This window comes from Vipera ursinii (genome assembly GCF_947247035.1).
Source record: "Vipera ursinii genome assembly, chromosome: Z".
In the NCBI taxonomy this organism is placed as follows: domain Eukaryota; kingdom Metazoa; phylum Chordata; class Lepidosauria; order Squamata; family Viperidae; genus Vipera; species Vipera ursinii.
This window is the reverse complement of record NC_139517.1, coordinates 38,463,501-38,483,333: the sequence shown is the minus strand read 5'-3', so window position 1 is coordinate 38,483,333 and position 19,833 is coordinate 38,463,501. Positions and strand designations below refer to the sequence as shown.

General features: G+C 39.4%; 1 protein-coding gene across 14 annotated transcripts in view; it reads right to left on the bottom strand.

The window, feature by feature from the left end:
* FBXL20 (F-box and leucine rich repeat protein 20) overlaps window positions 1-19,349 on the bottom strand; it is a 106,588-nt gene extending 87,239 nt beyond the window's left edge. For 8 of the 14 annotated variants that reach the window (XR_014494357.1, XR_014494358.1, XM_083379306.1 and 5 more), the window contains exon 1: window positions 12,385-12,546. Coding sequence is in view for 10 of the 14 variants with exons in the window: in XM_083379306.1 (XP_083235432.1) it covers window positions 12,385-12,528 (144 nt within the window). In the remaining 4 variants the exon portion in view is untranslated. The other 6 variants (XM_083379302.1, XM_083379300.1, XM_083379298.1 and 3 more) reach the window with 6 other exon arrangements.
* Between the last annotated feature and the right edge of the window lie 484 nt (window positions 19,350-19,833).

Here is a 19,833-nt window from a genome sequence, read left to right as displayed (position 1 = left end):
TTCTTGGCCTGCATATAGGTTTCTCAAGAGACAAATAAGATGGTCTGGTATGCCCATCTCTTTAAAGACTTGCCAGAGTTTGTTATGATCCACACAATCAGAGGCTTTAGCATAGTCAATGAAGCAGAAGTAGATGTTTTTCTGGAACTCTCTAGCTTTCTCCATGATCCAGCGTATGTTAGCAATTTGATCTCTAGTTCCTCTGCCTCTTCGAAATCCTGCCTGTACTTCTGGTAGTTCTCGATCCACATACTGCTGGAATCTAGCTTGTAGAATTTTAAGCATAACTTTACTAGCATGAGAAATGAGTGCAATGGTGCGATAGTTGGAACATTCTTTGGCACTGCCTTTCTTTGGAATTGGAATGTAAACTGATCTTTTCCAATCCTGTGGCCACTGTTGAGTTTTCCAAATTTGCAGGCAAATTGAGTGTAGCACTTTTACTGCATCGTCTTTTAAGATTTTGAATAGCTCAGCTGGAATACTGTCACCTCCACTAGCTTTGTTGTTGCTCAGCTTTTCTAAGGCCCACTTCACTTCACATTCTAGGATGTCTGGCTCGAGGTCAGTGACCACCTCATTGTGATAATCAGGGACATTAAGCTCATTCTTGTATAGTTCTTCTGTGTAATTTTGCCACCTCTTCTTAATCTCTTCTGCCTCTGTTAGGTCCCTGCCATTTTGGTCCTTTATCATGCCCATTTTTGCATGAAACGTTCCCTTCATCTCTCCAATTTTCTTGAAAAGATCTCTGGTCCTCCCTATTCTATTGTTTTTTTCTATTTCTTTGCATTGTTCATTTAAGAAGGCATTCTTATCTCTTCTAGCTATTCTTTGGAACTCTGCATTTAATTGGGCATATCTTTCTTTTTCTCCCTTGCCTTTCGCTTCCCTCCTTTCCTCAGCTATTTGCAGTTTCCTCAGACAGCCATTTTGCTTTCTTGCATTTCTTTTTCTTTGGGATGGTTTTGGTTGCTACCTGTTGTACAATGTTGCGAACCTCTGTCCATAGTTCTTCAGGCACTCTGTCTATCAGATCTAATTCCTTAAATCTATTTGTCACCTCTACTGTATATTCAACAGGGATATGATTTAATTCATACCTGACTGGCCTAGCGCTTTTCCCTACTTTCTTTAATTTAAGCCTAAACTTTGCAACAAGAAGCTCATGGTCTGAGCCACAGTCAGCTCCTGGTCTTGTTTTTACTGACTGTATAGAGCTTCTCCATCTTTGGCTGCAGAGCATATAGTCAATCTGATTTCTGTGTTGACCGTCTGGTGATGTCCATGTGTAAAGCCGTCTCTTGGGTTGTTGGAAAAGAGTGTTTGCTATGACCATCGTATTCTCTTGACAAAATTCTATCAGCCTGTGCCCTGCTTCATTTTGTACTCCAAGGCCAAACTTGCCTGTTATTCCAATTATCTTTTGGCTTCCTACTTTAGCATTCCAATCTCCCATGATGATAAGGACATCATTTTTGGGTGTTAGTTCTATAAGGTGCTGTAGGGCTTCATAGAACCGGTCAATTTCATCCTCTTCAGCACCGGTGGTTGGGGCATAGACTTGGACTACTGTGATATTGAATGGTTTGCCTTGGATTCGAACTGAGATCATTCTGTCATTTTGAGGGTTGTATCCCAGTATTGCTTTTCCTACTTTTGTATTGACTATGAAGGCTACTCCATTTCTTCTGAGGGATTCTTGCCCGCAGTAGTATACCTGATGGTCATCTGAATTCACCCATTCCTGTCCATTTTAGTTCGCTGATACCTAAGATGTCGATGTTTAGTCTTGTCATCTCTTGTTTGACCACGTCCAGCTTTCCTTGATTCATGGATCTTACATTCCAGGTTCCTATGGAGAAAGAATCTTTACAGCATCGGACTTTCCTTTCACCACCAGACATATCCACAGCTAAGCGTCCTTTCGGCTTTGGCCCAGTCGCTTCATTCTTTCTGGCGCTACTAGTACTAGTCCTCTGCTCTTCCCCAGTAGCTTATTGGATGCCTTCCGACCTGAGGGGCTCATCTTCCAGCGTCATATCATTTTGCCTTTTGGTACTGTCCATAGGGTTTTCATGGCAAAGATACTGGAGTGGTTTGCCATTTCCTTCTCCAGTGGATCACGTTTTGTCAGAACTCTCTGCTTTGACCTTTCCGTCTTGGGTGGCCCTGCACGGCATAGCTCATAGCTTCATTGAATTACGCAAGCCCCTTCGCCACGACAAGGCAGTAATCCATGAAGGGGTTGGATATTATTAGGTGAACATAACTCAATATACAATCAGAGCAGAATTGCAATCCATTTGGGACTTGGAAACATCTGCAACCATATTTATTTAGTATTTACCGTATTTATAGACTGCCGAATGTCTAAGGACTCTCAGCAGCTTACAAGATTAAATATACAAACTCAATATATATTACAACAATAGATATAAAAGATACAGTAGGTCTATAAAGTAATGGAAACATAAAGTAAGATTAACTAAACCAAACAGTAATCAAACAAAATAGATCTGGTCCAGGACAGTAATGTAAAGCTGGGGGTATCATCAATTTATTGATGAAATCAAATCTCAAATCTTTCAATGACCATTCTCAATGGTTTGTGCAAATGTTAAACAGGAAAGTTTTAAAAAACCAATTCCTGTGGCTCCCTACAAGAAAAGTAGCCATCCAGCTGATCTCTGCTCCCCATCACCACCGAATGGAACTCTCAACTAGGGAAGGAGCAGAACCACAATATAGTGCCCCAATCCCAACAACCTGTGTTCATAAGACAGTAGTCCTGAATACAAGAACACACTTGTGTTGGATCAGATACATTTTTTTACTTTCTTCACTGACGAGCTAGGCGTCACTTATTTGTCAAATTTATATGCTGTTCATGAAGTAACTTTGGTGTATAATAAAACTGGCATTCATAGAACTATTTAACAACAATGAACTTAAATAAAACAAGATCATGAGAAGGAAGATGTTTTATATATAATTCAGCCAACATGCAGGCTCCCGGTTATCAGAAGTTTTCCAGACTTGTTGAAAAAGGCAAGTTTTAAGGGCTTTCTGAAAAGTCACAAGAACTGAAGTTAATCTCACATAGGAAGGATGTCAATTCATCTCCTGCAGGTATAGGGTCTCCTGCATGGGTAGAGGGTTGGACTAGAAGACTTACAAGGTCCCTTCCAAGTCTGTTATTCTGTTATGTTAAACCAGGTCCTCAATAGATTAATCTATTAAGATCATCAAGAAATCCCCCAAATACTCATCAGAAGCCTGAGGCAGACTTGCTCTACGGAATTTCAGTATAACAGTCAATCACATTCAAACTAGGAAATGAACTGATCTTGGCAAAGTTTTGATGGTAATGTTAATTAGATAGCAACCAATCAAAAGCAAGGTCCAAAGTCCATCCATATGTTTGTTAGGCCTCAGATCACGTTGAATTGTCCTGATATCAAATGACAGGAGGTTTAAATCAGCAGAGCAACAATCAAATCTACAAGTTTGGTAATAAGATGGCTGGTGAACCAGTAGAATTCTCAGCTTGTCTTTATGGCCCAAATTCAGAGTAGATATTCATTTTATTAGCTGTTGTTGAATATTTAATTTTGACCAATTTGAACTCTCTTTGAACAGATCAAAGCTAAAACACTGGGAATTTGGTGTAAATACAGGAGAAATATTAGCGTATCATTTGAAATTAATGAAATAATATAATTCTGAAATATTAACAAATTAAGGATTGAAACTAACATACAAAATCTATTCATTATTATAATTTAGATAATGCTGGATGAATTGGATGCAATGGATAGTTTTTTGAATGAGTGTGGCATTAAATTACTGCAAAAATGTCTTGAAAAGAACCTTTGAAATCACAAAATATATTGAAGACCAATTGATGAAAAAAACCCTCTAAGCCAAATGGTTTTCTAGCCAAGTGGTATACATTTCTTATAGATTTATTGGCTCCAATGTTGTTAGAAATGTATAATTAGTCATTTAAATGTGGTAGATTGCCTTTATCATTTTATAACATTTATATAATATTATTTTAAAACCAGGTTAAAAGTTCTTAAAACAGATCACAACAATATAGACACCTACATATTAACCACTTTTTGGCTTGGTGATTCTAAGGGATTTTAAGACTCTTGATGAAGAGTCTAATTTCCCCATCTCAAAATCAGACATTTGAAATTTATGTTCATTATTAGACATTACAGATATGTCTCAATAGAGATTGAATTCTATTGTATTAATTACCTGTGGATGTTCAAAAAAAACTTTTTGCAAAGTTCAGATTAAATTTCAAAAGACGTTTTGTCTAGGTATGGCCTCCCATTTTATTAAATGGATTCAAATTTCCTACTTACAACCAATACAACAAAGTAACAATTTATTTTGGATCAAATGAATTTGATCATGACAGCTGTCAGTATTGTCCATTTTGTGTCCTGCTTTTTTTACTTAATTCTTGAAATGTATGCATTATCATACATAGATAATGCATGGGATAGAATCAAGATCACGTGAAGTGTTAATACCATTTTACAATGCCTTGGTAACGCCACACTTGGAATAATGCATCCAGTTTTGATCAACACGATGTAAAAAAGATGTTGAGTATAAAGAGTACAGAGAAGAGTAACAAAGATGATTAGGAGACCGGAGGCTAAAACATATAAAGAACAGTTGCTGGAATTGGGTATGTCTAGTTTAATGAAGAGATGGATGAGGAGTGATATAATAGAAGTGTTCCAATATCTCAGGGATTGCCACAAAGAAGAGGGAGTCAAGCTATTCTCCAAAGCACGTGAAGGCAGGAGAAGAAGCAATGGACGGAAACTAATAAAGGAGAAATGCAACCTAGAACCAAGAAGAAATTTCCTGACAGAACAACTAATCAGTGGAAGAACCTCCTCCAGAAGCTGTGAATGCTCCAACACTAGACATTTTTAAGAAGAGACTAGACCGGGGTCAGCAACCGGAAAAAGGAAAAGAGCCACTCAGAATCAGTTCCATCACACAAACAAAAAAGTGGGAGCCGCAAAAAGTGCGCGCGCGTGCGTCCACACATGCGCATGCTCAAAAAACTTTTTGTGCATGCTCAAAAAACATGGGAGGCACCTGCGCGGCGATGGTGTGCGCGCACCTCCGCCCGGAGTTCTCGGCACTAGTGGCTTTTGTAAAGCAGGAATTGCTTCCAGCGGAGTCGTTTCCCTCTATTTTTTTTTTTACAATAAGTTTCTCCTCCCTCTCCCCTCCCTCAAAAATAGAGGGACCAGGTCCGAAGCGCTAATTAGAAACATCATTTGAGCAATAAACAAACACTTTCGAGCAAATAATGCCTGTGGAAAAGAGAGGGAGCGAGCCAGGAAGCTGGTCCTCGCCTACAGCGGCCGGGCCCCGATGGCTTTTAAAAGCCCGGGGCCTCGCCGGGAATGGAATTTTTAAGGGAGGGCTGTGAGAGGGAAAATGGAGGATTTTTACCTGGAGGTTGCGGGGGATCTGGCAGCTTTCCAAACGTGGCGCCATTGTCTGTTCGGGCGGAGGTGCACAAGCAGCTCTCCAAAGGTTTGGAGAGGTGCACGCGCACCTCTCTGAACGGGCGGAGGTGCGCACGCAGCCCTCCAAAGGTTTGGAGAGGTGCGCACGCACCTCTGCCCGTTCAGAGGTGCGCGCGCACCTCTCTAAACGGGAGGCGCCACTCTCCATTTGGAGAGGTGCACGTGCACCTCTCCAAACCGCCGCCGTCCCATTCGGAGACCTGCCGCGCTCATCAAACATGGACAAACGCGGCAGCTGCGCAAACGGGACAGCGGCGGTTTGGAGAGGTGCACATGCACTCTCCAAACCACCGCTGCCGCCCGTTGGGAGACCTGCCCCGTTCGTTCATGTTTGACGAGCGTGGCAGACCTCCGTACGGGACGGCGGCGGTTTGGAGAGGTGCGCGCGCAGCTCTCCAAACCACCACCGTTCGGAGACCTGCCGCGCTTGTCAAACATGGACGAATGCGGCAGGTCTCCCAACGGGCGGCAGCTGTGCAAACGGGCCGCTGCAGCTTTCCCAACAAGCGGCACCACTGCCTGTTCGGGCGGAGGTGTGCGCGCACCTCTCCAAAGGTTTGGAGAGGTGCGTGCGCACCACTGCCCGTTCGAAGAGGTGCGCGTGCACCGGGTGATTGGGAGCTGCAGGAGACGGCTCAAATGACCAATGATATCTATGTGGAATTGTTACTTGATTGAATATTAGCCTTTATGGGCTTTATTGGAAATTTATCTTCATTAAGATCTTAACTATTATGCTGGTCAACATAAAGCAAAATGAGTCACTCTTTAACAGTGAATGCCAGATACTGAATACTGCTACTGTCTTTCATAATTGATTGCTGGCTTCTTTGATTGGCTGGAAGAAAGCCAAGACAATCCTCTTAGTTTTTTTTAAAAAAAAATTCCATCTGCCGTAAACAAAAAAGTAGGTCCTAGTTGTAATCAATGCTACCAGGCATTATGTCTGGTATATGAGGTACACAGTTTGCAATGTTGTTGCCTTTGTTTTAAGATGAGGTCCCTTTAAAGCAAAAAGAGAAACGAACAGAACAAAACCAAACCCCAAAACCTTTTTATATCCTTTTCTCTTAATTCTAGACATAACAAGACACTTTAAACAAAATATCAGACATTTTTCTATAGCATATCTGCTTTTAGCTTTATGAAACCAATTATATATCATAACTTATATTTACAAGGTTAACTTTCACTGTCAAAATAAATTCCTTCAAACATTTTCTGCACAATCTCCAACATATCTACACACAAGCTGTTATTTTTATCAGAAACTGAACAACCCGTGCCATGTTAGGTCATCAATTCAAAAATATTTCAATACCTAAACAGAGAAACAGAATGACCAAGGAAGCAGGATTGACTTCCTGCTGGCTTTTCCCATTGAGTTTCCCTGTAGGAATCTTGCAGGGACTATCAGAAATTTCCCTTCCCAGCAGGCAGGTATTGCTGGATGTTCCCTCCACATACTTCACATAAAACTGAAATACAATTTGAAAAATTGAAAAACAACTCTGAAAGGAATGTTTCCATTTAAACAAAATTATTCCACTGTGATGTAAATTCAGAAATGGTGTAAGGAAACAAAGGAATAGAGGAAATGCACCATTTCATGCCTAGCAATCAGTTCAGTTAACGTCTGCACCAGAATTTAAAAACTTAAAACAAAAGATTTAATTCGCTGAAACTCATAATGAACATAAAAATTGGGCAGTGCTAAAAATGAACATGGAAGAATTACTTCATTCATTGTTTTGATATTAGAAACTCAATATGAACAAAGGGAATAACCAATTTTTAATTTCTGTTTGTAACAGTGAAGAATTAATTCTGCCAACACATTATCTTACTAAATGATACTACTGAAATATAAAAATATAGATGAAACCCTCAATTTATTTAATTTTTAATATTCAATGTATATGCCACCCACAATTTCTGTGGTATAAGCATTAATGTTCTCTGCAACTGATAAATCATATACATAAAGTTACTTTTCCTGTTCAGCAATTTCTATTTCCTAGTTTTCTCTTCTACACTTCACTTAATGTAGATTATAATGATTATAAACTCTTGGAAATACCATCTCTAGACTAATAAATTTTAGTCTGTCGAATTCTATCAATACGAAACTCATTCCTTTGTAGGTTATATTGTATCAAAAACCCTAAGAAACAGGAACCGATAAATCTGATATGATAACAGATCCTCATTTCCGTAACTTCCTTGGAACTATAGTCTGCTGGATTAGAAACTCAGCTAAGGTTAGAAAAAGTCAGAGGGAAGTATAAAATAAACTCATTGACACTTATATTTTTTATTAGATGTACACTCTAACTTTATTTTGGGCAACTCAAGGTGCTGTATGTAATGCTCCCTTCTATTTTTCCCACACAACAACTCTGGAGACTGGATTGGATTTACAATTGCCCAATTCTACAACTTATTAATTTCCTACAGTTGCAAGAAAAAGTATGTGAACCCTTTGGGATTACGTGGAGTTTTACATGAATTGGCCATGAAATGCGCTCTAAACGTCATGTAAGTCGTAACAATAGAAAAACATAAGTCTGCTTAAAATAATACTACACAAACATTAGCTGTTGTCATGTTTTAATTGAACATAAGATGGAAACATTCACAGTGCTGGGTGGAAAAAGTATGTGAACCCCTAGCCTAATGACTTCTTCAAGAGCTAATTGGAGCCAGGAGTGAGCCAACCTTGACTCCAATCAGTGTGATGATATTGGATGTGTTGCTGACAGCCGTCCTGCCCTTTAAAAACACACACCTGTTTTGGGTTTACTGGTCTTAAGAAGCACTGTCTGATGTGAACCATGCCTCGCAGAAAAGAGCTCTCAGAAGACCTACGATCAAGAATTGTTGACTTGCATGAAGCTGGAAAGGGTTACAAAAGTATCTCCAAAAGCCTTGATGTTCATGTGTCCACGGTAAGACAGACTGTCTACAAATGGAGAAAGTTTAGCACTGTTGCTACTCTCCCTAGGCGTGGTCGTCCTGTAAAAATGACTGCAAGAGAACAGTGCATAATGCTTAATGAGGTAAAGAAGAATCCTAGAGTGTCAGCTAAAGACCTTCAGAAATCTCTGGCACATGCTAACATTTTTGTTGACACATCTACAATAAGGAAAACATTAAACAAGAATCGAGTACATGGGAAGACACCACGGAGGAAGCCATTGCTGTCCGAAAAAAATATTGCAGCACGTTTGAAGTTAGCAAAAGAGCACCTGGATGTTCCACAGCACTACTGGCAAAATATACTGTGGACAGATGAAACCAAAATTGAGTTGTTTGGGAAAAACACACAACACTATGTGTGGAAAAAAAAAGGCACAGCACACCAACATCAAAACCTCATCCCCACTGTAAAACATGGCAGAGGGAGCATCATGGTTTGGGGCTGCTTTGCTGCCTCAGGGCCTGGACGGATTGTTGTCATTGATGGGAAAATGAATTCCAGAGTTTATCAGGACATTTTGCAGGAAAACGTACGACCATCTGTCCGCCAACTGAAGCTCCGCAGAGGATGGGTGATGCAACAGGACAATGACTCAAAGCATACAAGTAATTCAACAAAACAATGGCTTCAACAGAACAGAATACGCCTTCTGGAGTGGCCCAGTCAGAGTCCTGACCTCAACCCGATTGAAATGCTGTGGCACAACCTTAAGAGAGTGATTCACACCAGACATCCCAAGAATATTGCTACACTGAAACAGTTTTGTGAAGAGGAGTGGTCCAAAATTACTCCAGATCGTTGTGCAGGTCTGATCTGCAACTACAGAAAACGTTTGGTTGAGGTTATTGCTGCCAAAGGAGGGTCAACCAGTTATTAAGTCCAAAGGTTCACATGCTTTTTCCACCCTGCACTGTGAATGTTTCCATCTTATGTTCAATTAAAACATGACAACAGCTAATGTTTGTGTAGTATTATTTTAAGCAGACTGTGTTTTTCTATTGTTGTGACTTACATGACGTTTAGAGCGCATTTTATGGCCAATTCATGCAAAAGTCCACGTAATCCCAAAGGGTTCACATACTTTTTCTTGCAACTGTAAGACCACCAACCTATTAAAACATATTATTAATAATGCTCTGCTACTAATTAAAAATAATAATCTATTCTTTAATTAACTGAAACTGTAAGCAGAAAATTGTGTAGCAGGTATATGTGTATTTCACACACTTGGCACAGTCCTGTACTTGACTATTCAAAACATTTCCAAGAACGAGCAGGCTCAACTTGACCATGGCATTGTATTTGATAAAGGATTCGAAAAGGACAAAGCCTGAAGGACGACGCCAGACCAAGACTGCTTCATACTCTAATCTTATTTTGCAAGCAGAATATATTAAATATAAACTTTAATGGAGGAAAAACAAATATATGTCTCCATGCTAGCATATCAATGTTAGTCAGGTTGCACAAAATCAATATAGTAAGTATCTATTACCCATCCTAGAGGGTTTTTTTTTGAGAAGCTAGTCAAAGTAGCCAGTCAAAAAAAGGAGTAGCTAGTCTCCCTTTTTTCAGACTAGCAATCTATTTAAACTAATACACATTCTTAAATTTAGAGGAGCACTAATTCTAGCATATTTTAATGCACTTCCAACAGTCATTTTTGAAATAAAATTTAGGAATATAACTTATTAAAATTGTGTCCTTATGGTGAAAATACAATCCATTTCATTTATTAGCCAAGTGATATAGATTTGGTTTTTTTGAATATAACCAAATTTTGCTTTATTGTTTGTAAAGCCATCTGAAACTAATCATATTATTTAGTTCTGTTTTTTCTTTATTTTGTAAGCTTTAGTTTTTATTTTAAAATGGGTACTCAACTAGGTCTCAATAATACACACTAGGTCAGCTTTTCATTCAGGACCAAGTCCCTAGTGACATGAGCCTTATTAGACACCAATCAGACATTGAACTTTGGGGTGGGGGGAACTGTTGAGAAAATGATGGGGCAGCAACTCCAGAGCAACTCTGAAGAAAACAGATTATCTAGATCCATTTCAGTGGTATTTCCAGTCTGGACAGCACTCCTTATGAACAGATAGCTTCTAGAGCAGAGGTGTCAAACTGCTGGCCTGCGAGCCGGACACATCATCCGGCCCACCCCATTGCCAGCAATGGCAAAACAGTCCCAATACGTCTCGCAACATCACGTGACGTCACGAGTTTGACATGTCTGCTCTAGAGTGTGACCCTCCTGGTGCTGCTTGGTCTCTTAGTGGTTTTCAATAACATTAGCCATGCATTTTACTGGCTCTTCTTCTCTGAGAGTAAGAAGCAGGAACTCTAACCTACAGTGGTTCCTCTTTGATGAATCTTTCTTGAAAGAAATAAAGATGGCTATGTATAAGAGTGTGCTTTGTTAGACAGAAGTTACTGTTGGGTATGTAAGCAGAAATATAAAATGTAAGTTGAATGCAAGAGAACCAATTATTTGAGTGTATGCACTAAAACAAGAAGAGATGGGATCAAACTGAATGGATTGAATATCAAAGGGAACGTGCAGTGTGTGAAAGAACTATATTGAGATAGTGTGATCATACAAAGAGGATAAAGGAGAATCTAACCGCAAAACAAATTTAAGAAGGGACTGGCTTAAAAAAAATGGGAAGACCAACAAAGTCATGATTAAATGAGGCTGACGAGATCCTCAAAAAAGGAGAAGTAAGAAATTTAAACAAAGAAAATAAATGCATTGAGCAGTATAGATACATGGTAGAAGCAAGGAGGATTTGTGAGAAAAGTAAAGAGTGTTATAATAAACTTACATTGATGTAAACTAAGTTTAGCTACCTTTCCTTTGCTTGTTTAATCTCATGCTCCAATTACTTTGGCTTACTATTTTACTCCTTTTGTCCACCTTGTTTAATGTTTTAGGGAAGAGCACGATGAGAATTTATATGTGTGAGGTTGTAGTTAATGAGTTACACTCTGTCCTACTTGTTTTATTGTAGCCAAAGCCACTTTTCTCACTGAAACTACACAAGACAGCATTCAGGTAGAGAAAACAATTTGCTCATTTCTGCACAAAAAAGAGGTTTATCTTTACTGTAATGAGCTTACTACCCCCAACAAAGTCATTATAACAATGTTAATATAAAAATATTCTAGAACTCAGCAGTAACTGACTTTACCACCTTTTAAATTCCAAGCGATTACGGAGGGATATGAAAAGATTTGTGTCAATTGTAAGGAGCTAGCATAACTAATTTCACAGAACCCAAATATCAAGAAGGATGTTTAAATAGGGTGTCTAGGATTATATTATCTCAGTTACCAAGTTGTAGAGACATTATACACTAAACCTTAATAGGAAAGAATATAGCAGAAACTGGCAATTAGCTGCAATTGCTTTTGATTGTATGCAGTGGAAACAAGTTATAATAAAGAGTCCTATACTAAAATGAATGGATGTAGTGACAAGCATTGCAAGTTATGACACTATGATAGTGAGAACATCTTTAAAATTTATAACCAAAAGTGTTGTCTAAACCAACTGAAATATATTAATACCAAACCATAGCAGACACCATATCTCTAGAGCAGGGCTTTTTAACCTTTTCACCCATTGTACCACTTTTAGGATATGGCAATATCCGACTACCACGTCTCCTAGCAAGGTGTCAAAAACGTGATGACCAAAAAAAAGGAAAAAAGTGATAAAGTACAGGTAGTCCTTGACTTACAACAGTTTGCTTAGTGACTGTTCAAAGTTACAATGGCACTGAAAAAAGTGCCCCCCAAGCCACAGCAGAGCAAGACACCCACCCACCCGACGGCGCTCTTCCTCCTGTCCGAGGTTTTCATTGTTGTGAGCATTTCTGTTGAGAATTGGCTGCGGGGGTGGGGTAGGGTGTGTTTGGTTCCTCCCCCTCTGCTGGGTGGTTGCAGCCGGTTTTGGTCACTTGACATGATCCTGGGACACTGTGACTGTCATAAATATGAATCAGTTGCCAAGCATCTGAATGTAAATCATAAGACCCTGGAGATGCTGCAACATTCCTGCCAATCAGCGCTTCTGGGCTCAGAAGCACCAGGATCAGCGTCAAGCTCCAGCTGGAGCCTGGCACTGATCCTGGCGCTTCCACTGAGCCCTGACAGCCCTGCAGCTCCAGCCATCTCTTGCTCAGGCTTATGCGGTGCTGCCATTCCCCTCCCCCGCTACTTTTCTAGGATGATTGCGTACCACCTGCCAGGTGCCAATGTACCACAGGTGGTACCCTGCTCTAGAGTAAGAATGAAGGACTATTTAGCACACAAGGACGGTAGAGCCTTTTTAAAAGGGAGTTAATAATTGTAGCAGGACTTTTAAAATAATTTGCTCACTTTAAAGAAAATCTTTCTAGGTATATTCTACTTAGAAAAATGTTTTAAACTGTAATATCAGGATTTGCATAATATACTAAATCTAAACCAAAAAAATACACTAGTGCTTGAGATTATACTGACTACAGAATAGGGTTTTTTGTTTTCACTGAAAAAGGATGAGAATTTGTCTCCTTATTGTTTGACAGTTTGCCACAAATTTTTGCTTGTATGATTTCATGAGTCTGCAAAAATGGGTCACATGCAGTTCCCCCCTCATCAATTTTAAGTATTTCTGGTTTTAAGTGTTTGGTCTGAATCTTACATATTTCAGTTAAAGATACAGTCAAGACAACATAAGATACTATGATTATTTTTCAAAATCCAAATAGCTATTTCCATGAGATCTTGACAAAAGCTGTATTGACAAAAAGAAAAAATGAGAAATATGAAAAAATGGGTGCAAGTAACTGAAAATTACACTTGAAGAGAAAACACCTCGACTACTTAAAACAATATTTTTGTCCTATAGCTTTTGCCAGTGAGTTTCTCTGTATATAATTTCAGGAAGCTAAAGTACATTTGTCAGTATTATATCATGCAAACATTATAAATCTTCAAGACAGTGAATAATTTGAAGCAACAAATTCAAGATCCAAGTCAAGATCCAATGTTCTGTTTTGGTTCTTCAGAAATTGACTGTTAGCTGCTCAAACCCTATAATTCTTTAATTTTTTTTTTCAATCAAGAGAAGAGGAAAAATGATTAATAAACAGTATCTTTGTTACTGAAAAAGTTCTTTCTTGTCAAAATATTTCTTTAAAAACTAATAAATTCAACCCTTCAACAGTTAACAAGTTTTGTAGTCAAATTTAAATACTATGAAGTTACTATGAGAACTAATATAAACACTACCATATTTTAGTTTTGTACTACATTCTTTGTATGAGAAATAACAGCTCAGTACCCCAACTCATTCATACTATAACAGTTTTAAAAATATGTAACAAGTATAGTGATTTAAAGTTAAGCCCAATCCTTCCCATTACATTGCTTGTTTGGGCCACTTAATTTTTCACATTCTATTTGTGAGATGTCCATCATGAAAAAAATTCTCAGGGTGTATATTTTTCACAGTGTGTATAAAATTGTCTTTGCCATCTTTGTCTTTTTCAAAAGCCAAACAATAACATTCCTCAAAAATATCTATTACTACTGTGCCTTGCAAAACACTTTCTTAATTTCAGGGAACATATATAAATACCTTATTCCTTGACGAAAAGTCTAGTTGTTACAGGCCAAAATCTTCTGAAGTTCAGTCAAGAATCTGGAAATATATCAAGTTTCTACCAGCACTATGAAATGTTTCAATTTAACACCTATGCCTGAAAAACTATATAACTCTTAAGTTATTAGATACAAGCAACCAGAGTCACTTGTGCATAAGTAAAGTCAGTAACTACTCTGCTACAAGAATCTCACCAGACTGCTTACCTTGCTCTGGGAACAAGAAGATAAGGCTTCATGGATCATAGGGGAGGTCACACTAAGGAAGTTTGCAACTGCTCAGACTCAATGCTAAAACCCTCCTACCAGCCTCGCTGGCAATTTCCCAAAAGATGTTCACATAGGATCACTTCAGTTAGTTCCGCCCTGCCCCCCCCATCAAATAATATTATTTTGTTTGCTCATCAATAATTTTAAAACATATTAAACTTGCTCCTATGATACATCTGTTACTTTTCTTTCTGGTCCTCATACTCAAATTTCTTCCTATTTAGCCATAATGTAGTATCCTATCTGTTCATTATTATAAATAATTAGTAACTCTCCTAAAGACCAGTTAAATATGACTTTTTTTTGAAGAATTATCCTAATATCTGTTTTATGATTCTGAATTAATACAGTTGCTTTTAGGTTGTCTTTTATAGGAATTGAGAATTTTGGGCATTATAATGTTATACAACATGATTGGACATAGATGAAATAATTTGTGACCAGACTACCAATAGTCTCCATATTTTATGGAAAATTTTGAAGTATTTTCTGCAATTCTAAATTGATAGAGACCATTGCATGCAGTGTAGGTATGGTATCTTATTTATTTTTCCCCAACATTTGAACTGCTTAAATGTAATTTTGATCTGAGAAGGCAATTAGAATCAGTACATATAAGTATGGTTTAATGTGAAAATCATACATATTCAAATATTTATTTAGAAATTCTTTACAATGAAATGCTTGCAAAAGCTGAATGGTATTGATTTAATATAGACAGAATTCAAAGAAAAAATGGCAGCACAACTGTTGTCATATTGATGTTAGCATGCTTAAAGAATTGCATGTACAACTACTTTCTCCAGAAATACAAAAGCTTAAATTACTTCCAACTTTTCCTCCCATTTCTAGCTTCTACTCACCAAGAGTAAATTACTTTAGTTCTTGATATTACCCGATTTGTATTGTGCATATTCTCTAAATGTATCTTCCCTTCTACTTCTAAGCATCTTTATATAAGGAAGTACTGTATTCTATTTTATAAAACTTCAATGGCCTTAATGAACAGCTGTCTCAAGATGGATTCAAGAAGAAAGTGTATTACAACTCTGGCTTGATTAGTACAGGTAGTCATTGACTTTCAATCACAAGTGAACCATGAATTTCTGTTGCTAATTGTTTTGCCCCATTTTACGACCTTGCCACAGTTGCTAAGTGAATCACTGCAGTTGTTAAGTTAGTAACCCAATTGTTAAGAAGTGAATGTGGCTTCCCAACTGACTTTGCTTGCAGGTCACCAAAGGTGATCACATGATCCTGGGACACTGCAACCCTCATAAATGAGTCAGTTGCCAAGCGTCTGAATTTTGATGTGACTATGGGGATGCTGAAATGGTCGTAAATGTGAAAAATGGTCATAAGTCATTATTTCCAGTGCTGTTGTAATTTCGAACAGTTACTAAATAAATTATTGTAAGTCAAGGATTATCTGTATTATATCCATTCCAGTTTCCCATTTTAGCCTACACAGTACTTATTTATATTATTACTAGGTAATTTAAACATATTCCTGAGAATGAAAAACTTTTTATGGAAAAACATGGCAACAAAAATGTTTTCAAGCTAATTTTCAGTTTTTTCAAAACTCAATTATACAACTCAAAATACTTTCTGCATAAAAAGATTCTTTATACAGAAATAAGTTTTTATTGCATCCTACTTTACTAAATAAATATATTGCATTTTTACTAATGTACTTTTCCCCTTAGAAAGTTTTTTGATTTATGGTAATATCTAATTTCCCTTTTTAATAAGATGAATTCATTTCTCAAACTATATTGTACATATCCCTTTTTAAATAAAAATACTGAATTGCATGCAAAGCAAAATTAAGACCAAAAAATTTGAATATATTTGATTTCCAAAACACTTAGGACACAGGCGGGGAACTAATGCCCCTTTATGACCTGTGGACTTCATCTCCCAGAATTCCTGAGCCAGCATGGCTCTCTTCTCTCATTTCAAGTTTAAAAATGTTCAAGTGGTACAGTTTAAGCAGCTAAATCTCTTTCAAGTATTGTTAGTCCTGCTCACTTTCTGCTTTCAGACAAGGGGACTGAAACTGAACAAAATATTAAATGTGTGTGGGGTGAGTGGGTGGAGGTTATTCTTTGCTAACCACAAGGTTCTATCTTTTGAGTTGGAATTTGAACCTAGTGACATCATACTATGTTATTCAATTTATGACATTTAATTCAATGAATATACCATCTCTTCTTTTTATTTGCTCTTTGCATCAACATGCAGTTTGATATTTGTATAAAATAGGAAAATAAAAGCAAAACACAGTATTACCTGTCTTAATCCAACAGCCAATTTCTGGATGAAGATATTCTTTTTCATGTTTGGAGGTTTATCATCTGGTGCTAAATACTTTTTATAACACCTGGTTAGTTTTATTTTTCCTTTCTAAACTACAAAATGAAGAAGCAATAATGTTCAGAAGCAATAATGTATTTTTAAGCAAGGTTATTATTGTTGCACTTATTATTCCTGCTTTATATTCATGATAATACATAAATAAGAAAAAATAAGGAATACATTTGTGACTCCCATGTTTTTTTTTTTTTGCCACCATCATAAATTCAGAAAGGATCCAAATTGGAAGAAAGACATTTGTCACAATAATGACCTGGAAATAACACTGGTGAAAATAGGGTGGTTTTGTGTAGTCCCAGATCATTCTGATTACATGCTATATTTTCCTGAATAGCTTGTTGTTTACTCTTGCTTCCCTTCCCAAATCTCTCTCTTTTAGCTTCCAAGTATTCCACTCTTTCCTTTTTCAAAACCTCATGATACAAAAAGCAACAATAGCACCAGATTGTTCTGCTTTTGACCAATCTGATATTAAACACTAGTCATTTGCTCTTATTGTAAAATAGCTGTTCAGCATTCGCTTTGCACAATTTCAAAGACATGATCAATTATACATCCCAAAAACAGCTCAACTTCCTGTTAAAGAGTTGTAAGGACCAGAATCTCCTTAAAATCATAATCACTTATCTGTATGTCAAGATCCAAAGACATTTATTATTACTTGTAATGGATACATACATCTATGTCCTCTAGGATATCGTTCAAATTACTAGCTGCTCTCATTTCATTAACCTATACAATAATTACATAAGCTTCATATACTATACTTGTTCATCTACATAACCCCAACATAAACATAACTTCAATATCGTGTTGTTTTCCTAATACAAATAGTTTTTGTCTTCTTTTTCTTCCAAAACGTACGCCATACATTATAAGGTTCCTCAATACGTCTTTGCACTATCACGGCACGTCCCCTCCCTTTACCCCAGATTTTGGGGGGGGGGGAAACGTGGTAGACGAGGTTATGGAGGCGGCAGCAGCAACTTTATAATTCTTATCACTCCATCGGGCTTCCTATATGACACACATTTCCACCGCATCCCCTCCTGTACCGTTCTTCGCTCTATATTTCTGCCACCACCATCAGCCAGGCCCTTGTTAAGTATCCGACTATCACTAGCTGTCATTAACACGGAGAAACCACCTGCATGATCCGTGCCAGCTCCTTATGTTCTCGTGACGTATTCACAACCTATTTCTTCTGAACTCATCTTCCCCGCAAACCCTCCACACCCTCCAAAACAATAACGTCGCTGTCAAAAATATTTTCTACCCAAGGGGAATCCCGCAATCGAAAACGACGGCCCTACCCTGGGACTTCTACTTCACACAAACCTAGTGCTCAGACTCCTCCCCGTCCACCGTTCCTCCTTCCTCTGTTGGCTCCTCCCCTCTCCCCACAGTTGCGGGGGGATGGGACGGCAAACTCGGTGCAAAGTAGTACCCCTCCCCCCCCCCGCTTCAACTCCAAATACTTCCTGGCAGTTCCCGCGGCCCCGCTACGCACAGCCGAAGCCCCATCCTCTTCCTTCCAGCCAGGGCCGGCGCATCGGCGGTAAAAAGCAGCCGCACCGGCACTTCCCTCTGAATAGCCGAGCTACCTCGACCCCACAATCTTTGGTTTGGTGGTTGTGTTTGCATACAGGAGGAGGAACAGGCAGCCGAAGGGTCTCTTCCGAAGGAATGCTTTCTCTGCTCAGACAAAAGACCTCCTACCTCTCCTCTCAATATCCACTTTGAAAAAACGGGACTCCCTTCCTTCGGCTGGACACGGAGGAAGAGGGCAGCCTTCATCCCAGGGACATCTACACCCGTGTATGCTCTTGCCGTTCCTCTCTCTCTCCCCCCCCCCCCACGCCCCAAATCGTTCAAGAAAACGCACAACCCCTTCCTCCTCCGCCGCCGCCGCCGCCGCCCTTCATCACTCCTCCAGGTCGGTAAGGGAGACGGGAAAGGCAGCATCTCCAACAGGGAGATCTCGTCCCTTCCCCGGCTCCCATTCTCCCTCAACCGCACACTAAACAAAGCCTCCCCCACCCAACAAAACTTCAAGAAGGCCAAGCAGGCAACCGGCCGTCTGCTCACCTCAAACCGGCCCTTAGTGACCCCGTTCATTTCCCTCCTCATGGCTGAGGCCTGGCGGGGGTCAGCTCGGGCGAGACCAAGCCAAGCCGGGCCAGGCCGAGCCAGACCTGGCCCCCCAACTCCTTGGCGCGGCGGCTTCGGTCGCTTGCTTGGCCGTCGTCCTCCCTCTTCACCGCGGGAGGGGGATGGCGAGAGAGGAGGAGCCGTCTTCCCCCCTCCCAAGGCGGCGGCGGGGACAGGTTCACGGTGCGCGTGAGGCTGCTGGTCAGCGAGAGTTCCTTCCCGGCACGCGCGACTCCGAAGGGCGAAAATAAGGAATCCGGCCTTCCTGAACTACAACTAATTCTTCTACCCAAAACAAAAACACGCCGCACCTGCCAGCAACAGTGCCGCTCATTGGCCGAGGACGGCGCAGACGAAAGAGGGAATATTAGACGGCGCGCGCTCCCGAGACCTGAAGCGAGCTGCCGTGGGCGCGCCTGCTACGGGGAAGAGGGCGGAGGTGCCTGTTTTTTTCCTTATGATCTCTTTGCGGTTAATGCAGCAGCAGCAGCAGCAGCGGCAGCAGCTACTGCCCCTCCGTGGCAGATGCAGTTTTTGCCCCCTATAAAGTTCAGATATTGGGGATGCTCACCGACTCTTTACGTGCTCACTAAGTTATGTACGTGTTTGCTTACGTGCATTAGGCTTTTTCTCTGTAGAGTACTTTTAATATGTACTATCTCAGTTTCACTCCGCTGTGGAGATGAAAGTGGACGAGGACCTGAGGTCTGGCTTTATGATTAACTTAGTTCTAAATAAAGCCACTATTTTGTTCATGAATATTAATACATAGATCAATAAAGAAGCTAGTACCAATTGGTAATTGAGCACACTAAAATTTTCCCT